Source organism: Maylandia zebra, linkage group LG7 (assembly GCF_041146795.1).
Source record: "Maylandia zebra isolate NMK-2024a linkage group LG7, Mzebra_GT3a, whole genome shotgun sequence".
In the NCBI taxonomy this organism is placed as follows: Eukaryota; Metazoa; Chordata; class Actinopteri; order Cichliformes; family Cichlidae; genus Maylandia; species Maylandia zebra.
Window position 1 is genome coordinate 65,650,057 of NC_135173.1, and position 17,332 is coordinate 65,667,388.

Below are 17,332 nucleotides of genomic sequence, written 5' to 3' on the forward strand. Positions count from 1 at the left end.
CTGAACTGAATCCTTTCAGTGTAGGAGCACCTCCACTCAGAGGTCCTCATTGACTGAGCTCCTCACCCTGAGCCTGGCCACCCTTCAGAGCGAGCTCCGCTGCTTGTTTCTGAAAATGTCTCGTTCCTTCATTCACTGCCCAGAGTTTCTGTCTAAAGCTGAGTGTAGGAAGGTAGAATGAGTTTTTACTCCGCCAACCTTCGACCTTGAGCTACTTGAACTCCTCCACTTGGGACAGCAACTCATCTCTAACCTATAGTGGGGCTTCATCCCATTCCGGCCAAGAATCACAGCTACAAAATGAATAAAACTGCTCCAGCTGAGCGTCAATCCAACAGATTTTTTAAAAATCTGCAGCTTCTCTACAGACAAGCACATTTGATTTTTCAAATTAGTCCATAAAATTAGCCTTTCTTGTGTGTTATCCCACACCTCTTGTGGTCTGATGGGTAATTGCTCATTGAAATGCATGTGGGGAGGCCGTTAGCCAGCTGCTGACATGAGGCTGACTCCAAGATAAATAAAGCAGCCCAGGAGACAGCCCTGCTCTCCTCATCATCATATCTTAATTGGAAAGGACAGCTTTAATTAAAATGAAACCATTTAATGTATTTTGTAATTAAAGATGAGTTAGATGGCGACTGCTGGGTTGGGCCAGCAGGGCTGCTGAAACAGAAGCAGGCTTTGATTTCATCAACACATTAGAGTTAAATCTCCTATTTATTCTTTTCTTAGATAAATATCATCCTGTTAGGAATTTAAAGACATTGAACTCTGAGATGGATTATGGCTTGAAACATTAATTCAGAAGAACATTGGAAGAAACAAAAACTGCAGTTCCCCTAATTTCCACTTGAAGCTCCAGCAGTGGGTTGTTCCCCTCGACTCCCATTAACCATCTTTAACCTGGCTACAAAAAACAGCTTAGTTTGCATTATTAGGGGTGTGGCCTCTTTGATTGACATGTGGATGGTGACCCAGCTGCTAACTGCAAGGCGTCACCTCAGCTAATTGGAGCCCCTGGAACCTCTGGAACATCTTTTTATGTGGATATCATCTGGAGGTTAAAATAGTGACTTCTGGTTTCCAAAACACAAAACATGATGTCAGCCAAAACGCTGATGTTGAAAAATGGGTGATGTTACATTCATTAGTCCCTGAATCCTCCCTTCGTTATGCTGCAATAGACGTAGGCTGCTGGGGGATTCCCATAATGCACTGAGTATTTCTTTTCACCCACTATGTGTTAATAGACCTCTCTGCATTGAATCATACTTGTTATTAATCTCTGTCTCTCTTCCACAGCATGTCTTTATCCTGTTTTCCTTCTCCCACCCCAACCGGTCGCAGCAGATGGCCCCGCCCCTCCCTGAGCCTGGTTCTGCTGGAGGTTTCTTCCTGTTAAAAGGGAGTTTTTCCTTCCCACTGTCACCAAAGTGCTGCTCATAGGGGGTCATTTGATTGTTGGGTTTTTCTCACCTTGAGGTGACTTATGTTGTGATTTGGTGCTGTATAAATAAATTGAATTGAATCTTTCAGTTTACTATCAAACTGTAATTAATACAGCTCTCCAGCTGCACTCTGGCTCAGGATAATCATATTTGTTCTGTCTAGAAAATTAATTCTCTATATATGTGGGGGAATAATTACAAAACTCAAATAACAATTCTACCTTTTGGTTTGCGATCACCTCCTCCCAGAATGCAGTAGTGTTGCAGAACAGTGGGTTTTGCTTTAACAGGCAGAAAAGCATGCACTTCAATTTCTGCTAGCCTTCAACAACCTTGCTTTCATCCACTAGGTGGTGTGACACCTCCATCAGCCAAACACTGAGGCTCACCTGCCTGCTGTTACAGCTAAAGGTACACAACAAATGGAAATACATCTTAAACTTTAAAGTACAAGTTAAGTGAAATGTGCCTTTGAATAATATTTCATTCCACTGATTCTGTGTGTCCTTCTCTACAACACTTGAAGCGGTGATTTCACATTTTTCTCTTTTGCATGCACACTCACTCTTCCTCCCCACTTTCCCGCAGACAAATAATTTGGTCCTGCCTCCTCCATCCCTCTGCTGTTAGGTGGTACAGCCCACTGCCATACTCAGCAGTCAGCCTCTCTCTCGGAGGAGGAGGATTCACACTCTGGTTTTATTTCTCTCCTCCTCTCCTTCTCCTCTTGCTATGACCCATTTGACAAGCGGCTGCCACCAAGACCGATGTGAGTAACAGACACACGCAGACACAGAGTTACATGAGTGTGTTTTTGAGAGAGTGAAGAACGATGTGGTTAGGGTTCACCGGGAGTGCAGTGATGTGCAGGTGTGCATCTCAGGTGTGACCAAGTGTTCATGTGATGGAAACAACTCATGGAGCAAGAGCTGGGCTGAAACTAGATGCTTTGCCCTTTACACTGATGTGAGGAGTGGGCTGAAAGAGCTTTAGCTGTGGCTCAGGAGGTTTAGCAGATCATCTACTGATCAGAAGGTTGAAGGTTTGATTCCTGTCTGCTTCGGTCTGCATGTTAAAGTATCCGTGGGTAAGATACTGAAACCTGAGTTGCTTCTGATGTGTTCATTGGAGTGTGAAAGATAGATAGAAATAAAGCACTTAGACATAGAAAAAATGCTTGAATGAATGTGTGTGTGAAGCAGTGAATGTGACATGTTGTGTAAAAGTGCTTTGACTGCTCGAGTAGAAAAGTGACATGTAAAAACCAGTCCATTCACATGAGGAACAGTGGTCTCAGCGTGTGAGTGTGTTGATGGACATGAAATACGTGTGTTTGATCTCATTCTTCACTGAAAGACTAAATTGTGCCTCTTCATCGCTCTAAAGTGAGATGCTGTCACATCACTTGTCTGAATGGGTGTCTGTGCAGGTGTTAGACAGCATTCAGAAACACAGTGCTGTTTCTCAAAAGCAGGAATCAGTCATTTACAGCTTTTTTAAGCCAGGATGTGTTTTTTGTGCCCATGTGAACTTATTCAAGAAGTATGGTGGATATGTTCTGCTGCTGATTTCAGCTTCCGAACATGCTTTGTTGGTGCAGAACGTTTTTGACACGGCACAGACAGAAACTAGGTTACTTTTAAAATAACGTGAACATGTTAAAAATAACATTTTTTTATGTAAGCATCATAATCTTTAAGGATTGGTATGACTAAAGGCGGCACAGCAGTGATGAATCTCAGCTTGTCTGAGCCTCTTCTTGTCCACATGTCAAAGAAAACAAACTCAAATACCTCCTGATGGTACTCAAAGTGTTTGTGTGAGTCTAAAATATATCAAATACTATCAACATTCACCTTAGAAGAGACACAAAAAGACATGAAAATGACCAACATGTTCTGATCTCAGGACCTCAGATGCTGTTGTTCTGTCAGATGTCTCCGGTGTCTCTGACTCACAGGTAAGGCGTCCTTTGGTGTTTCTGTTTTGACACACCCACCCAGCGATAACAGGTTAATTTATATTAAGAGGGTTTAAATCAAACTTTCTTTTCTATAATCGGACTTTGGCTAGGTTTAAGACCTGAAAACTACTTGCTTAGATTCAGGAAATGGTCACTGTTTGGGTTAAAATGTTCTCCTTCTCAGCATTAACCATGCATGTAATACCTGAAACGATCAAAAGAAAATCAACATTATTTATGCAAGATAATTCATAATTTTATTGGGGAGGGGGTTCGTGGCTCAAAGAGTTGGCAGTTCGTCTTGTAACCGGAAGGTTGCCGGTTCGAGCCCCAGCTTGGACAGTCTCGGCCGTTGTGTCCTTGGGCAAGACACTTCACCTGCTGCCTACTGGTGATGGCCAGAGAGGCCGATGGCGCGATATGGCAGCCTCGCTTCTGTCAGGGCAGCTGTGGCTACAACTGTAGCTGCCTCCACCAGTGTGTGAATGTGAGAGTGAATGAATAGTGGAATTGTACAGCGCTTTGAGGGCCCCGAAAAGCGCTTATATAAAATGACATCCATTATTATATTGGTTGGGTTTGATTATTGGGGGGGGGTCATAAACCCCCTAATCCCCCTGGAAATCACGCCCCTGAGCTGCACCTCTGTCTGGTCCTTGTGGGTCCCCTTTGAGTCTTTGTTTTTCTGACTTCTTTCCAGCAATAAGAACAAAGCTCTAACTACAGCAGCACAGGGACAGTGACTCTGAGGTCCTTTTCTTTGTTAAACACTCATCTAATCATAACAGATCCAATCATGTTGTCTCCTCTTGGGACTCAAAACTAATTAATGAGAGTTAAGCTCATGGTTGTGTTTATGCATCCTTGAAAAACATGTAATATCCTCACCATCCACACTGACAGATCAGTGTCACAGTTTGTAAAAGTGGTGTGAACATGGCTGAAGAGGCATCTCTAAAATATTTGGGACTCAGTAACACTTTTAAACAGATGCTGAAGGCATTAAATAAAATATAAAAATTCCAAAATAAAGCAGAAGTCAGGACACATGAAGTTTAAGTTTAACACAGGGTGGAGAACACGACGACAATGTGACTTTTTCAGTTTTGATAAATGATTTTAAGACGTCAACCATCTTCTGAAAGCCTGAGCTGTGACACTGAATTTTTAGTGCAGCAGGATGAACATCAGAGACATAAAGTCACAAACTAATGAAAGCAGGATGCAGAGGAGATGAGGAGATCGCTGCAACAGGAAACTGAATGGATCTGTAATCGGCACACCGATCATCCAGACTGACGCTGTGGATGAGAAGCTCCTGTTTTATTTCTTCCTGGAGACATTAAGGAGCTGACAGATGGGCGCTGATGGCTGCGTTTGTCTGTCACGTATAGAATGAGGATGTTTTTCTAATGTATGTAGACAGTAATGTACGCATATTGTCACTTTAAGGTAATTCATGTGGCAGTACGATAGCAATATACTGCAGAATAGTCAGCAATTCAACACTGTATATGATCACACAGATTACACTAAACATCAAAGTCAGCTTGGTATGTGTCAGCCATTCCCACCATATTTTCCTAATCTCTCATAAACTGACATCTTTATGACGGATAACAGTTACATAAATTGATTTATTTCTATTCGAAATCAGTTCATCTTCTTCCAGTGGCTTGAAAGATGTGAAAAACTAAATACACTGAAAATATGAAACTATCTAAAGTTTGATATATTTCAAGGAGTTACCCTGAGTTATAAATGTTTGCAGTGGGTGCATCCACAGATGAGGTCAACTAAAACCAAAAACCAGCTCCGTTTTTTGTCCTAAAACACGAGTTGCTTCACTGGATTCACACTTGTCTTTATGCTGGGCCTTGGTGCAGCAAGAAGTGGCTCTTCACTTCCAGTCACTAAAAATATGAACAGAAGCTTCATCAAGTCACAAAATAAAAGACCCCGTGCAGACTAAACACGGCCCTTTAGAAATGCTCTTGGTGTGATTTAAAGTCGTGTGAAGAAAAAAGTATCCCAGAGACATTGCATCCTGGGGTACCATCCTCTCTTTAATCTTTTGATTGGCTGACCCTTGCAGATTAAAGGCTTGGACATTTGGAGGGTGGGGTCTCTCTGCTCGGAGCCAAAGCTCTGCTCCTGAGATGACCATATTAGGTACTTCCCCTTTTTGTGACATCCAAGAGTCAATTAAATAAAATACCAGTCTGCAGCCCGAGTTTTTGACTCAAAGAGATCACTCTACATACACTGACCTCATTGGGCATATTTAATATGAACAGCCAACTTGTAGTTTTACAAGATGGTAGTGAGATCTACTAGGATATATGGCTTGGACAAAGACAGTTTTCAAGCTGGAGATGTTAAGATCTTCACTGGGATGATCAGGATGGACAAGATTAAAAATGAGTACATCAGAGGGACAGCTGAGGTTGAGCGGTTTCGAGAGAAAGTTGGAGAGGAGGGGCAGCAGAAGTGTTGGACAATGGATGAGAAGATTTATAAATGTAGTGAAGGAGGACATGTAGAGGGTGGTGAGGCAGAGGAGGATGCTAGGGATAGGATGAGACAGAGACAGATGAATTGGCTCTGGCAACCACTAAAGGCAGCAATCGAAAGACAAAGAAGAGAACAGCGCTGGAACATGAGATATATGACAGGAAATAACCAGAAGAAATAGGCCCCTTTAAAGACTTGATTCGACCTGATGAGTAAAGTTTTAAGGCAGAAACAGTTCCAATTTTATTCATATAAAACCAAATCACAACAACAGTTGCCTCAAGGTGCTTTATCCTCCTAGGACAGGGGTGGGCAATCTCAGTCCACGAGGGTCGGTGTCCCTGCAGGTTTTAGATGTGTCCTCGAACCAACACAGCTGATTTAAATGGCTAAATTAGCTCCTCAACATGTCCTGAAGTTCTCCAGAGGCCTGGTAACAAACTAATCATGGGATTCAGGTGTGTTGACCCAAGGTGAGATCTAAAGCCTGCAGGACACCGGCCCTCGTGAACTGAGATTGCCCACCCCTGTCCTAGGACCTGGCGTCCACATATGTGGACATCACATTTTGGGTTATTTAGACCAAAATATTCAATTTTGCTCCACAAGGGCCTGATATCCACTTATGAAGACGTTATACTGCTACTGTTCTATCGAAATTTTAAATGAATATCCTCATATGTGGCTCTCATTTTTCTTAAAAACAAAAATTAGGTAAAAAAAATCTGCTAATTCTTTGTTTTTACATTCATCGGGTTCCAATCAGGCCAAATATCAAAGAGAAATTAAAAATGCATGCTGTGGAAGAGTTCGGGTCTTGGGAGGTTAAGATAAGTTAACGTTTATTAGTCCTACATGTGGGAAATTTGTTACATTTACATCGTAAGCTAAGGATCCTAAAATTACACAAGAAAGAAAGTAGAGAAAACCCCAACAATCAGATGACCCCCTATGAGCAAACACTTTGGCAACAGTGGAAGGGAAGAACTGCCTTTTAACAGGAAGAAACATCTGGCTTCCCTTGCCCCCAACCAGCTGCAGCAATCATGCTGTGGAAGAGAACCAGAGATTAAGAATAAATAATGATTAAATGCAGAGAGATGTATAAACACAAAGCGAGTGAAAATGAGTAAAATAATAATAATATTAAAAGTGGCTATTGATCCCAAGAGTTCAACGATGTGAATCTCATTCCAACTTTAAAAAGTAATTTTATGCGCTTTTCCTCACCAAAAATCATGTCTGTAATCCTCATTTTCTCTTAGAATTATATTAAAACCTTTTATTACTAAGTTTGAAGCATTTTATAAAAAGTATTAAGTTGTGTCTTGCCTCAGACTGTTTTAAAAGCAACACACAAGCTTCTGATTAATGTTGATTGCAATACAAGTGGCCAGTTGATTCATCAGTGCAAAATGCAGATACAGGTATTCTGCCGATAAAGGGTCATAAACTGATTTAACTGCTGAAGCAGCCATCCACATTCCACAGAAAATGTCGGCGTTACTTAGCCTAGTATACATTTTTCACAGCCTTTTTTGCTGTTGCTATTTTGATAAATGTTGTGTTTTTCATGAATCTGATGGAGGCGGACAGACCATCATCATCACTGCAGAGCGAACGGACGCTCTCTGACAGCTCTTTAAAAACTTAGACAGATAGACAGAGAGAAGTAGCCTTATTGGCCTCATCCAAACGCCAGCACCCGCCCTCTGCTCTGCTCTGGATTTCCTGCCAAACTCTGAAAAGCTCGTCCCTTAAAACCAATAACCAGGAGGGTGTGAAATTATCTTGTCATCGCTCTCTTCTATCCCTCGTCTCGCATTTCTCCTCTTCTTCTCTGTCTCCACCCTATAAAGCTTATGTGCCAGCCAAACAATGCAATGCAATATAAGCAATGAAACAGCTGTAATCACTCAGTCACCCGTTCAGCGCGCTGCAGGCACTGTGGCGACCTGGCAGGCTTATCGATCTCTGGTGGCGGGAACGATTAAAGGCACCCCGGCAGTTAACAGATGGTGAGTGACGGCACTCATAAACCTCGCACTAAAAGACTAATGTCCTACAAGCTGCATCCGGCGTGCCAGCAATAAACAACCCTGCCGCAGACTGTCAGCGATACGAGCAGGGAGAGAGGGATGAAGGGAGGCGACGGGCCACCTGCTGTCCCACCAAACATGGTTTGACATGCGGGGGGTCCTCGGAGCCGAATATGGAGCACTGATGGAGGTCGTGAGAGACAGTCTGCTCTCAGCTTTCAATTACAAAACCCAAATGGTGCCTGAATGGTTCAAATCTGAAGGAAAGAGGACAGAAAGAAACCCAGAGGAATACTTTGGAAGGAAGATACTTTACAAAAATACAGCAACAGATATAAGCTTGACAATGGCGTAGAAACAATGGCGTAGCTCCATGTATGCTAATGTTGGTCAAGCTGACCACCTCTTAAGTTTAGTTTGAAAAATCTCAACAATTAATATCTTGCATCTAACAACTTAGACTAAATTCACACTTAGGTGTCTTTAGTTAATTGTCATGACAACAGCAACTAATCATGGAAAGATAAGCTTCAGTTAGCAGTTAGCATGAGCCAAGCTGCCTCCATGTTACTGTCTTTGTTCATGTAAAACAGTCTGATTTCACAACACAGTGATAGCTTCTCCTAGATTTTAATGCCAAACTACATGAGCCAGAGTATGTAGAGTATGTAGTCTAGCAGAATATTTACATTCTGAGTAGGATTTGACAGACTGATGCCTGCAGTGGCTTTCAAAGAATGTCTGTCTTCCATGCAAACTATAGGACACCATGACTATCTGCTAGCGACCAATGCAAGTGCAAGGAGGCGTTCAGTTTAGCAAACTTTACTTCTTTGCAACCGATATCACGCTATCGACTGCCAGCAACCTCTTGCAACCAATCACCAACCAGTCTTAGAATATACGTTTTCCCCTAGACTGCTGGTTTTCAGGGGGTCACTGAACATTGTCTAAGCCTAAATAAGTATATACAGTAAATGTGGCTTTAGCACTTAATTTCATGTTAGCTGCCAACTGGCTGGGGAACACACATTTTTCTCTCCTGATCAGTGATTGCCAGATGGTCACCACCTCATCATAAATGCCGAGACCAAATCTGAACTTGGGGGGAATGAAAAAAAAAATTAATTCCAAGTGACACATCAAAAACTTCACATTTGTTTCAAAATGCCAGTTGTGCCTTTCTCACAAACATAGGGTTAGGGCAGGGGTGGGCAAACTTTTAGATTCGTGGGCCACATTGAGTTCTAACATTTGACAAAGGGGCCGGAACAGGATCAGATAGAGGGCATGCTTTGAAAACATCACCTCATTGGGGGAAAAATACACATCTTGGGATATGGAGAAAACATGTGCTTTAATTTCCAATGAAAATGAAGAAAAGCGTTACAATAAAATCTCTGACTTCGAAATGAGTCTTTAAACACTGAAAATCAAATAAATGAACATTTTTATTTTAAAGCACTGAAGGTTCTGTTATCCTTCAGGATATCACCATCACTCTCCTTCTGACTCTCTCTTTTTTTTTTTCTCAAAAATGGTAGGAGATGCAGATGTACTTGTCCTGTTCCTTTTATTCAATTTGTTTCCCCGGTGCCAAAAGTCAACAACGACCAGTGCAAGAACAAAACAATTGCAGCAAGTCAGTCTGTGAAGCGTTATATTTGATCTGCGCGCACTGTTCATTTTAACAACGTGCGTATCACGGAGAGACACACATTTTAATGGGAGCAGTGTTGTTGGTCTCCTTTTTTAGCCAGCGCATCAAAGTCTGGAGTTAGTTTTGTTGTGGCGATTCTCAGGATGGATCTGAGGTGTAGGTCTGTTAACTTGGATCTGTGGCTGGCTTTGTTGATGTTGATGTTCATGACGCTGAATGTCCGTTCACACACGAAGGTAGAGCCGAACAAAGCCAACATCATCTGCGCTTTTCGCCTTAGATTTGGAAACGCGGCATCATTGAGTGAAGCATAGAAGTCATTTAGTTTCAGAGAGCTGAACTTCTCTTTTAAGGCAGGGTCGGACTGAAAGTCGATGAGTTTGAGCTGAAGCTCCTCTGGAGCTGTTTCGGGGTCTTGTGACAGAGGAAAGGCCACCAATTGGAGTGACTTGTCAATTTTATCGAAATCCAAAAACCGACGGCAGAATTCTCCGTGCAGTGCATCCAGTGACTCACTGTATTTCTTTACTTTTGCTCCGGCCTCTTTCAGCGTGGCTAGTGTAGGAAAATGAGTGAATGACTTGTTCAAAATCTGCCTAGAGAATAAAGCCAGCTTGGATTTGAAGACTTTCACGTTTGTGTGCATGTCATGCACAAACAGCTCCTTCCCCTGCAGTTTCACATTGAGCTCATTCAAGTGTGAAAATACGTCCGTAGCAAACGCAAAGTCACACATCCAGCTGTTGTTGCTCAGCTCAGGAAATTCATCAGTCTTCCCCTGCCGCTCCAAAAACACGCCAATCTCCTCTTTGAGCTCCCACACTCGTTGAAACACTTCGCCCAAACTCAACCAGCGAACACAGGAGTGATAAAGCAGGTCCTGGTGATCCGCATCAGTTTCCTCCAGGAACGCAATGAACTGACGGTGCTGAAGTTGACGAGTTTCACCACAGGATTCACAACATGATTCAGCTGTAACACCGATTTACATAGAGATTCCTGGTGGAGGATGCAGTGGAGGAAAATGACATCCTGGTCAGGGTTTTCATCTTTCACTTTATTCTGGATTCTCCTGAGCAGGCCAACGTTTTTTCCCGTTAAATTCGGAGATCCATCTGTGGTGACGTTAACAAGCTTACTCCAGGGAAGCTTCATGTTTTCGATGGCAGCAGACACTCGTTCAAACAAGTCCTCTCCCCGTGTTTGTCCTTTCAGAGACTCCATTGTCAAAAACTCCTCCGTTATTTCAAAAGTTTTGTTGATTCCTCGGATAAAAATGAGGAGCTGAGCAGTGTCTTTGACATCGTTGCTTTCATCCAGTGCTAAAGAATAAAAAGTGAATGACTTCGCCTTTTTGTTTAATATGCTGGTGATATCTTCATCTATTAGTTCTACACGGCTAGTCACTGTCCGCCGTGATAAACTGATTTTCTCAAATTTGTCATTCGTCTCCAGGCACAAAATACAGTGGGGCAAAAAAGTATTTAGTCAGCCACCGATTGTGCAAGTTCCCCCACCTAAAATGATGACAGAGGTCAGTAATTTGCACCAGAGGTACACTTCAACTGTGAGAGACAGAATGTGAAAAAAAAAAATCCATGAATCCACATGGTAGGATTTGTAAAGAATTTATTCGTAAATCAGGGTGGAAAATAAGTATTTAGTCAATAACAAAAATACAACTCAATACTTTGTAACATAACCTTTGTTGGCAATAACAGAGGTCAATCGATTACTATAGGTCTTTACCAGGTTTGCACACACAGTAGCTGGTATTTTGGCCCATTCCTCCATGCAGATCTTCTCGAGAGCAGTGATGTTTTGGGGCTGTCGCCGAGCAGCACGGACTTTCAACTCCCGCCACAGATTTTCTATGGGGTTGAGGTCTGGAGACTGGCTCGGCCACTCCAGGACTTTCAAATGCTTCTTACGGAGCCACTCCTTTGTTGCCCGGGCGGTGTGTTTTGGATCATTGTCATGTTGGAAGACCCAGCCTCGTTTCATCTTCAAAGTTCTCACTGATGGAAGGAGGTTTTGGCTCAAAATCTCACGATACATGGCCCCATTCATTCTGTCCTTAACACGGATTAGTCGTCCTGTCCCCTTGGCAGAAAAACAGCCCCATAGCATGATGTTTCCACCCCCATGCTTCACAGTAGGTATGGTGTTCTTGGGATGCAACTCAGTATTCTTCTTCCTCCAAACACGACGAGTTGAGTTTATACCAAAAAGTTCTACTTTGGTTTCATCTGACCACATGACATTCTCCCAATCCTCTGCTGTATCATCCATGTGCTCTCTGGCAAACTTCAGACGGGCCTGGACATGCACTGGCTTCAGCAGCGGAACACGTCTGGCACTGCGGGATTTGATTCCCTGCCGTTATAGTCTGTTACTGATGGTGACCTTTGTTACTTTGGTCCCAGCTCTCTGCAGGTCATTCACCAGGTCCCCCCGTGTGGTTCTGGGATCTTTGCTCACCGTTCTCATGATCATTTTGACCCCACGGGATGAGATCTTGCGTGGAGCCCCAGATCGAGGGAGATTATCAGTGGTCTTGTATGTCTTCCATTTTCTGATGATTGCTCCCACAGTTGATTTTTTACAACCAAGCTGCTTGCCTATTGTAGATTCACTCTTCCCAGTCTGGTGCAGGTCTACAATACTTTTCCTGGTGTCCTTCGAAAGCTCTTTGGTCTTGGCCATGGCGGAGTTTGGAGTCTGACTGTTTGAGGCTGTGGACAGGTGTCTTTTATACAGATGATGAGTTCAAACAGGTGCCATTCATACAGGTAACGAGTGGGGGACAGAAAAGCTTCTTACAGAAGACGTTACAGGTCTGTGAGAGCCAGAGATTTTCCTTGTTTGAGGTGACCAAATACTTATTTTCCACCCTGATTTACGAATAAATTCTTTACAAATCCTACCATGTGGATTCATGGATTTTTTTTTCACATTCTGTCTCTCACAGTTGAAGTGTACCTCTGGTGCAAATTACTGACCTCTGTCATCATTTTAAGTGGGGGAACTTGCACAATCGGTGGCTGACTAAATACTTTTTTGCCCCACTGTATCTGCTGTCTCTACCATACATTCTTTTAAAAACTCGCCCTCAGACAGTGGTTTGCTGGCCTTTGCTATTTTTAATGAAAGCATAAAACTGGCCTTGGTACTTGACTCTTGAATGGCAGTTTGACTTTGCTGAGCCTTCAAATTAGCTGCCAACTTCTCAGCAGCAGCTTCCCGTTCTTTTGTTGAGAGCTTGCTAGCATAATTAGCGTGCTTTGTGGCAAAGTGACGGCTAATATTATACTGTTTAAAAACCGCCACAGTTTCTTGGCATATCAGGCAAACAGCAGATGATCGGTGTTCAGTGAAAAAATATTTAGTTGTCCACTCCTTTTTGAACACTCAACATTCTCTGTCCACTTTCCTTTTCTTGGGTACGCTCATCTTCATAGAGGGTCGGTGGGTCACAGGGTAAAGTGCAAACGTGGAGTAATAGGCCTGCGCTTCACCTCAAGAAAGCCAATATATCTAGAGTGCGCCATCTAGTGAGGAAACATCAGAATTGCAGGGGAAATAAAACATTAACAAGGTTAATTTATTAAATTTTTTTCAAGTTTGGCGGGCCGGATCAAAACGTTTAACGGGCCGCATGTGGCCCCCGGGCCGTAGTTTGCCCATGCCTGGGTTAGGGTCATGTACAGCCTTAGATAAAACGTCATTTATTATACTACTCATTCTAATATTAATCCAGAGAGCACTCCACTGTGATCACCACACTGATTCTACTGTAGAAATAAGGCTGCTCATCACTGCTTTGTTACCTACTGAAAATCAGGCTCTGGCTCCTGGGCTGGAGACTGCATACACCACTCTGGGTTCTTCACAACTAGCTTTGTGTGCTTTGCAGCTGTCTCTGCAATTTAGCTTCTCGTTAGTGTCCTGTCATGCAATAAATAAATAAAAGTCCACATCTCTACTCCTAAGCTGTAAATCACTCTAAAATTTCCCACCTCACAGCACATGAACAAAAAGCCAGCTGACTGTAGCACGTTTGCAGAAAAAAAAGGCATTTATGTAAAGAGCATAAGCTCAATAACTGAGTTACTATGTTACATAAATATATATGGCCACACAATGCATATAATATATAGAGTTTGAACCATTTTGGTGCATACATGTAAATTTCGTTATGGTGAACTTGTCGTACATTAGCTTGCTTGTTCTGATGCATTATAAACTTGTGGTTTCTGAGTTAGCTTAGCATTCAGATGTGAAATGGGTTTCAGCGGACGGGGATTGGAGTTTAAATTGTTCTCAGCACAGCTGATTTCAGTGGCTAGATTACCTCCTCAACTTGTCTTGATGCTCTCCAGAGGCCTGGTAATGAACTAATCATTTGATTCAGGTGTTTTGACCCAGGGTGAGATCTAAAACCTGCAGGGCACTGGCACTCGAGGCCTGGAGTTCCCCACCCCTGGTCTAGATGATGACAATGCTGCATCTCCAACTTTGAGATAAATAAAATAAAATATACCCGACTAGATAAAATAGATGCTAGTCGGGTATATTTTAGCATCTTTTCAGCCAGTGAGTCTTGTTTGAGAAACTTTCTCTCATGAGGTAGATGTAAACCAAAGCATACCTGCATGGTTACAGATAGCTTTTTGGATGTTAAGAAGTGAAATGGAAGTGAAACTTTCAGTGACCCCAGAGATTGCAACTTTTTAACTCAAAGTCATACTTGGTAATAAGTCTGGGCAGTTGTTTGGGGAGCTCCCATCTAAATGGATGAAGACAGAGCCTCAGTATCAACTTCTGTGGTCAGAGCGACATAAAAACTGTGCGTGTCCTGTATGTATGAATAAACAAATCCATGAAAAACATTTAACAAATTGGAGGACTTTGCCCCAGGATAAGGTTTCAATTTTTTCCCCTTTGCAGATTTATGTCTACTTTCAGTTTATGAAACTTGCTCAGGAGAGTAATTCTCTCATTTTTCTGGAGCCCGTTCTCTTTGCTGTAACTTCCAGACACAACCTCAGAGATTTATCACGGCAGCATGACGTAACAGCCCGGCACAAGAGTTTACAGGGGTTTCTGAAATCAAATTTTCTGCTTCCCTTTTGTTAGGGCATACCCCATTTTTGTGCTCTCTTTGGCTGACAGACATGCTTGTTGTTGATAGGAGGAAAGCAGCATGAATGTGAGAGAAAATTAACTCCAGTCTGACAGATGGAAGCCAATTAGTTGCTCTGGCCACTCGTTAGGGCCGCCGGCTGAGCCCGCTGGGGCTGTGTGTGTGTGTTTGTGTACAGGGAGGGTGTGTAGCTGTGCACTTTGTTTGTGGTACAGTTTTTCTTTATTAATTTACTTTTGGGAGTCGTGCAAGTGCTGTGTGAGAGCTGTGTGTGGCTTATGGCTTTAGTTAGTGTTTGTAGACTTGCTTTAAGGCCAAAGTAAGAGTGAGTCTCTAGGAAAGTATGTCAGTGTAATGCCACGTAACGTGATGGATAGTGTACTGTCAGTAATACAGGTGTGTGTGTGTGTGTGTGTGTGTCAGCTGTGGGTTCAGGCAGTGTTTTATGTCTAACTCCATTACCGTCTTCCTCGCGTCAGGTGCTGAGACACCAGGCCTCAGTGTCTAACTTAATTTGACGGTTTGTTTTCCAGACGCCAGGATGAACGGTGAACTGAGAGCCGGTCGGACCACGACAGCCAAGAGAGGAAGCAGCGCCATTGACAGGTGCGTCTGCATATCTACCACTCCACCTGAGTTACAGATATTGCTTCTGTGGTTACATTTATAGAAACTTCAATTTAAAAATAATGAAAAAGATCATGACTTGCACCCTCACAACACTATGAAATAAGCTTAAAAATAATGAAAGTTTGACTAAAGAGTGTCCTAAAGAGGAATTCTATTCACTATCCTCAGCTGGAAATTGTTTTATGCTGGTTCTATGTTGACATTTAAACACATTTGGAGGGAAATCTTGGAGGAAACTTCCAGCATGAAGTTTAGGGATTGCTTGGAAATGGGCTTTGCAGTTGTCACTATGCATTGTTGATAATTTAGAGATCTGCCTTAGAGACATGATAAGATGAAGAGAAGCAGTAGCATCTCATAATCTCAGTGCAGGTGGAAGTGGTACATCATCAAGGTAGAGAAAAGGCGGTTTTAGGAAGACACTTTGATTGCTTTGGAGTAGAAAGTTTGCACGTTTGTACATTATCTTGCACCGGTTACTGAAAAGTGTGCATAATTTAATACGTTTATTATTATAAATACCAATAAATCTTAAAGAACTCAAAAGAAGTAATGTGGAAATGTTAAAAAAACAACTAAAGATAAAGAATATCCAAACAAACAAGCCAGCAGCCTTTCTTGATAGCTTGAGCTTGATAGTTGAGATGATTATTTATCAATCTTAAACATCATCTAGATGTCCTCCTTAGACTTTCCAGAAAACAAAGCTTGTGTTCAGAAGCTGTCTCATATTTTTCCATCGAGAAATTAGTATTAATGTCAAAAATACTGCTCCCTAACAGTAAGTTAACGACCAAATCTCCTTCTTTCTCATCCTTCTGAGTTAATTAATTAAAGCATCATTAGCGTCCATCACAGGTTTACAATGATAACATCAGGTGGCAGAGTTGATGAGTGTGACAATAAAGACGTGAAGTTTGCCATGAAAGAAATCAGACAGTTTACATGCAGACACATGTAACTGACTTAAAAGTGTTTTATTGCTTCATTCACAGCTGTTTAGTAACCAAATGTGAATCAGACGCCACTGCATTAAAAACAACAACAAAAATATATGCAGTTCTTGATTTTATCATCATCACTCTTTAGAAGCTGCTCTTCTTAGAATTTCTAATGAAATTTTGACGAGGAAAGATGAAAATTTTTGATTTAACAGCATCATCCAAATCCTCACATTGATCATTGCTGAAAACTTTGGGTTCTCCTCTGTTATCTTGTCCTGTCGTGTGTCTCAAGGTTCTGTTTTGGGCATTTTTAAAGGTGTCACATATCTTACATATGACATGATATCCAGTTATACGTTTTATTTCTTCACAGAATGTTGCAAAAATAATTATCAGTTATCATTATCATTATAAGTTCTTGTTTGTGCTCTTGACAGCTTTGTTGCCACTGTGATCAACAATCTTGGCCATCATTGGTTCAATCAAAAGTCAGAAATGTACTTATTACATTGGACCAGGCTCTTAGCTTTGATAACCATGTTAATAGTCTTTGTCATACTACTTTGTCCATGTTTTGTGCCTCAGTTGAATGGTGTCAATTCAATTCAATTTTATTTATATAGCGCCAAATCACAACAAAAGTCGCCTCAAGGCGCTTCATAGATACAGAGAAAAACCCAGCAATCATATGACCCCCTATGAGCAGCACTTTGGTGACAGTAGGAAGGAAAAACTTCCTTTTAACAGGAAGAAACCTCCAACAGAACCAGGCTCAGGGAGGGGCGGGGCCATCTGCTGCGACCGGTTGGGGTGAGAGAGGGAAGACAGGATAAAAGACATGCTGTGGAAGAGAGACAGAGATTAATAACAGATATGATTCAATGCAGAGAGGTCTGTTAACACATAGTGAGTGAGAAAGGTGACTGGAAAGGAAAAACTCAATGCATCATGGGAATCCCCCGGCAGCCTACGTCTATTGCAGCAT

The 17,332-nt window shown here is 42.1% G+C and overlaps 1 protein-coding gene and 1 pseudogene across 3 annotated transcripts in view; one reads left to right on the forward strand and one right to left on the reverse strand.

Annotated features, from left to right (window-relative positions):
- The window catches only part of LOC143419574 (RNA-binding Raly-like protein), a 100,355-nt gene that overhangs the window by 11,179 nt on the left and 71,844 nt on the right, over positions 1-17,332 (forward strand). For 2 of the 3 annotated variants that reach the window (XM_076886921.1, XM_076886922.1), the window contains exons 2-4: positions 1,802-1,862; positions 2,040-2,220; positions 15,307-15,379. In XM_076886921.1, coding sequence (XP_076743036.1) covers positions 2,184-2,220; positions 15,307-15,379 — 110 coding nt within the window. In that variant the 5' untranslated portion in view covers positions 1,802-1,862; positions 2,040-2,183. Of the gene's footprint in view, positions 1-1,801; positions 1,863-2,039; positions 2,221-3,359; positions 3,412-15,306; positions 15,380-17,332 lie in introns of those variants that run through there. The other variant, XM_076886924.1, reaches the window with a different exon arrangement.
- LOC143419613 (general transcription factor II-I repeat domain-containing protein 2A-like) lies at positions 9,689-10,968 on the reverse strand (annotated as a pseudogene).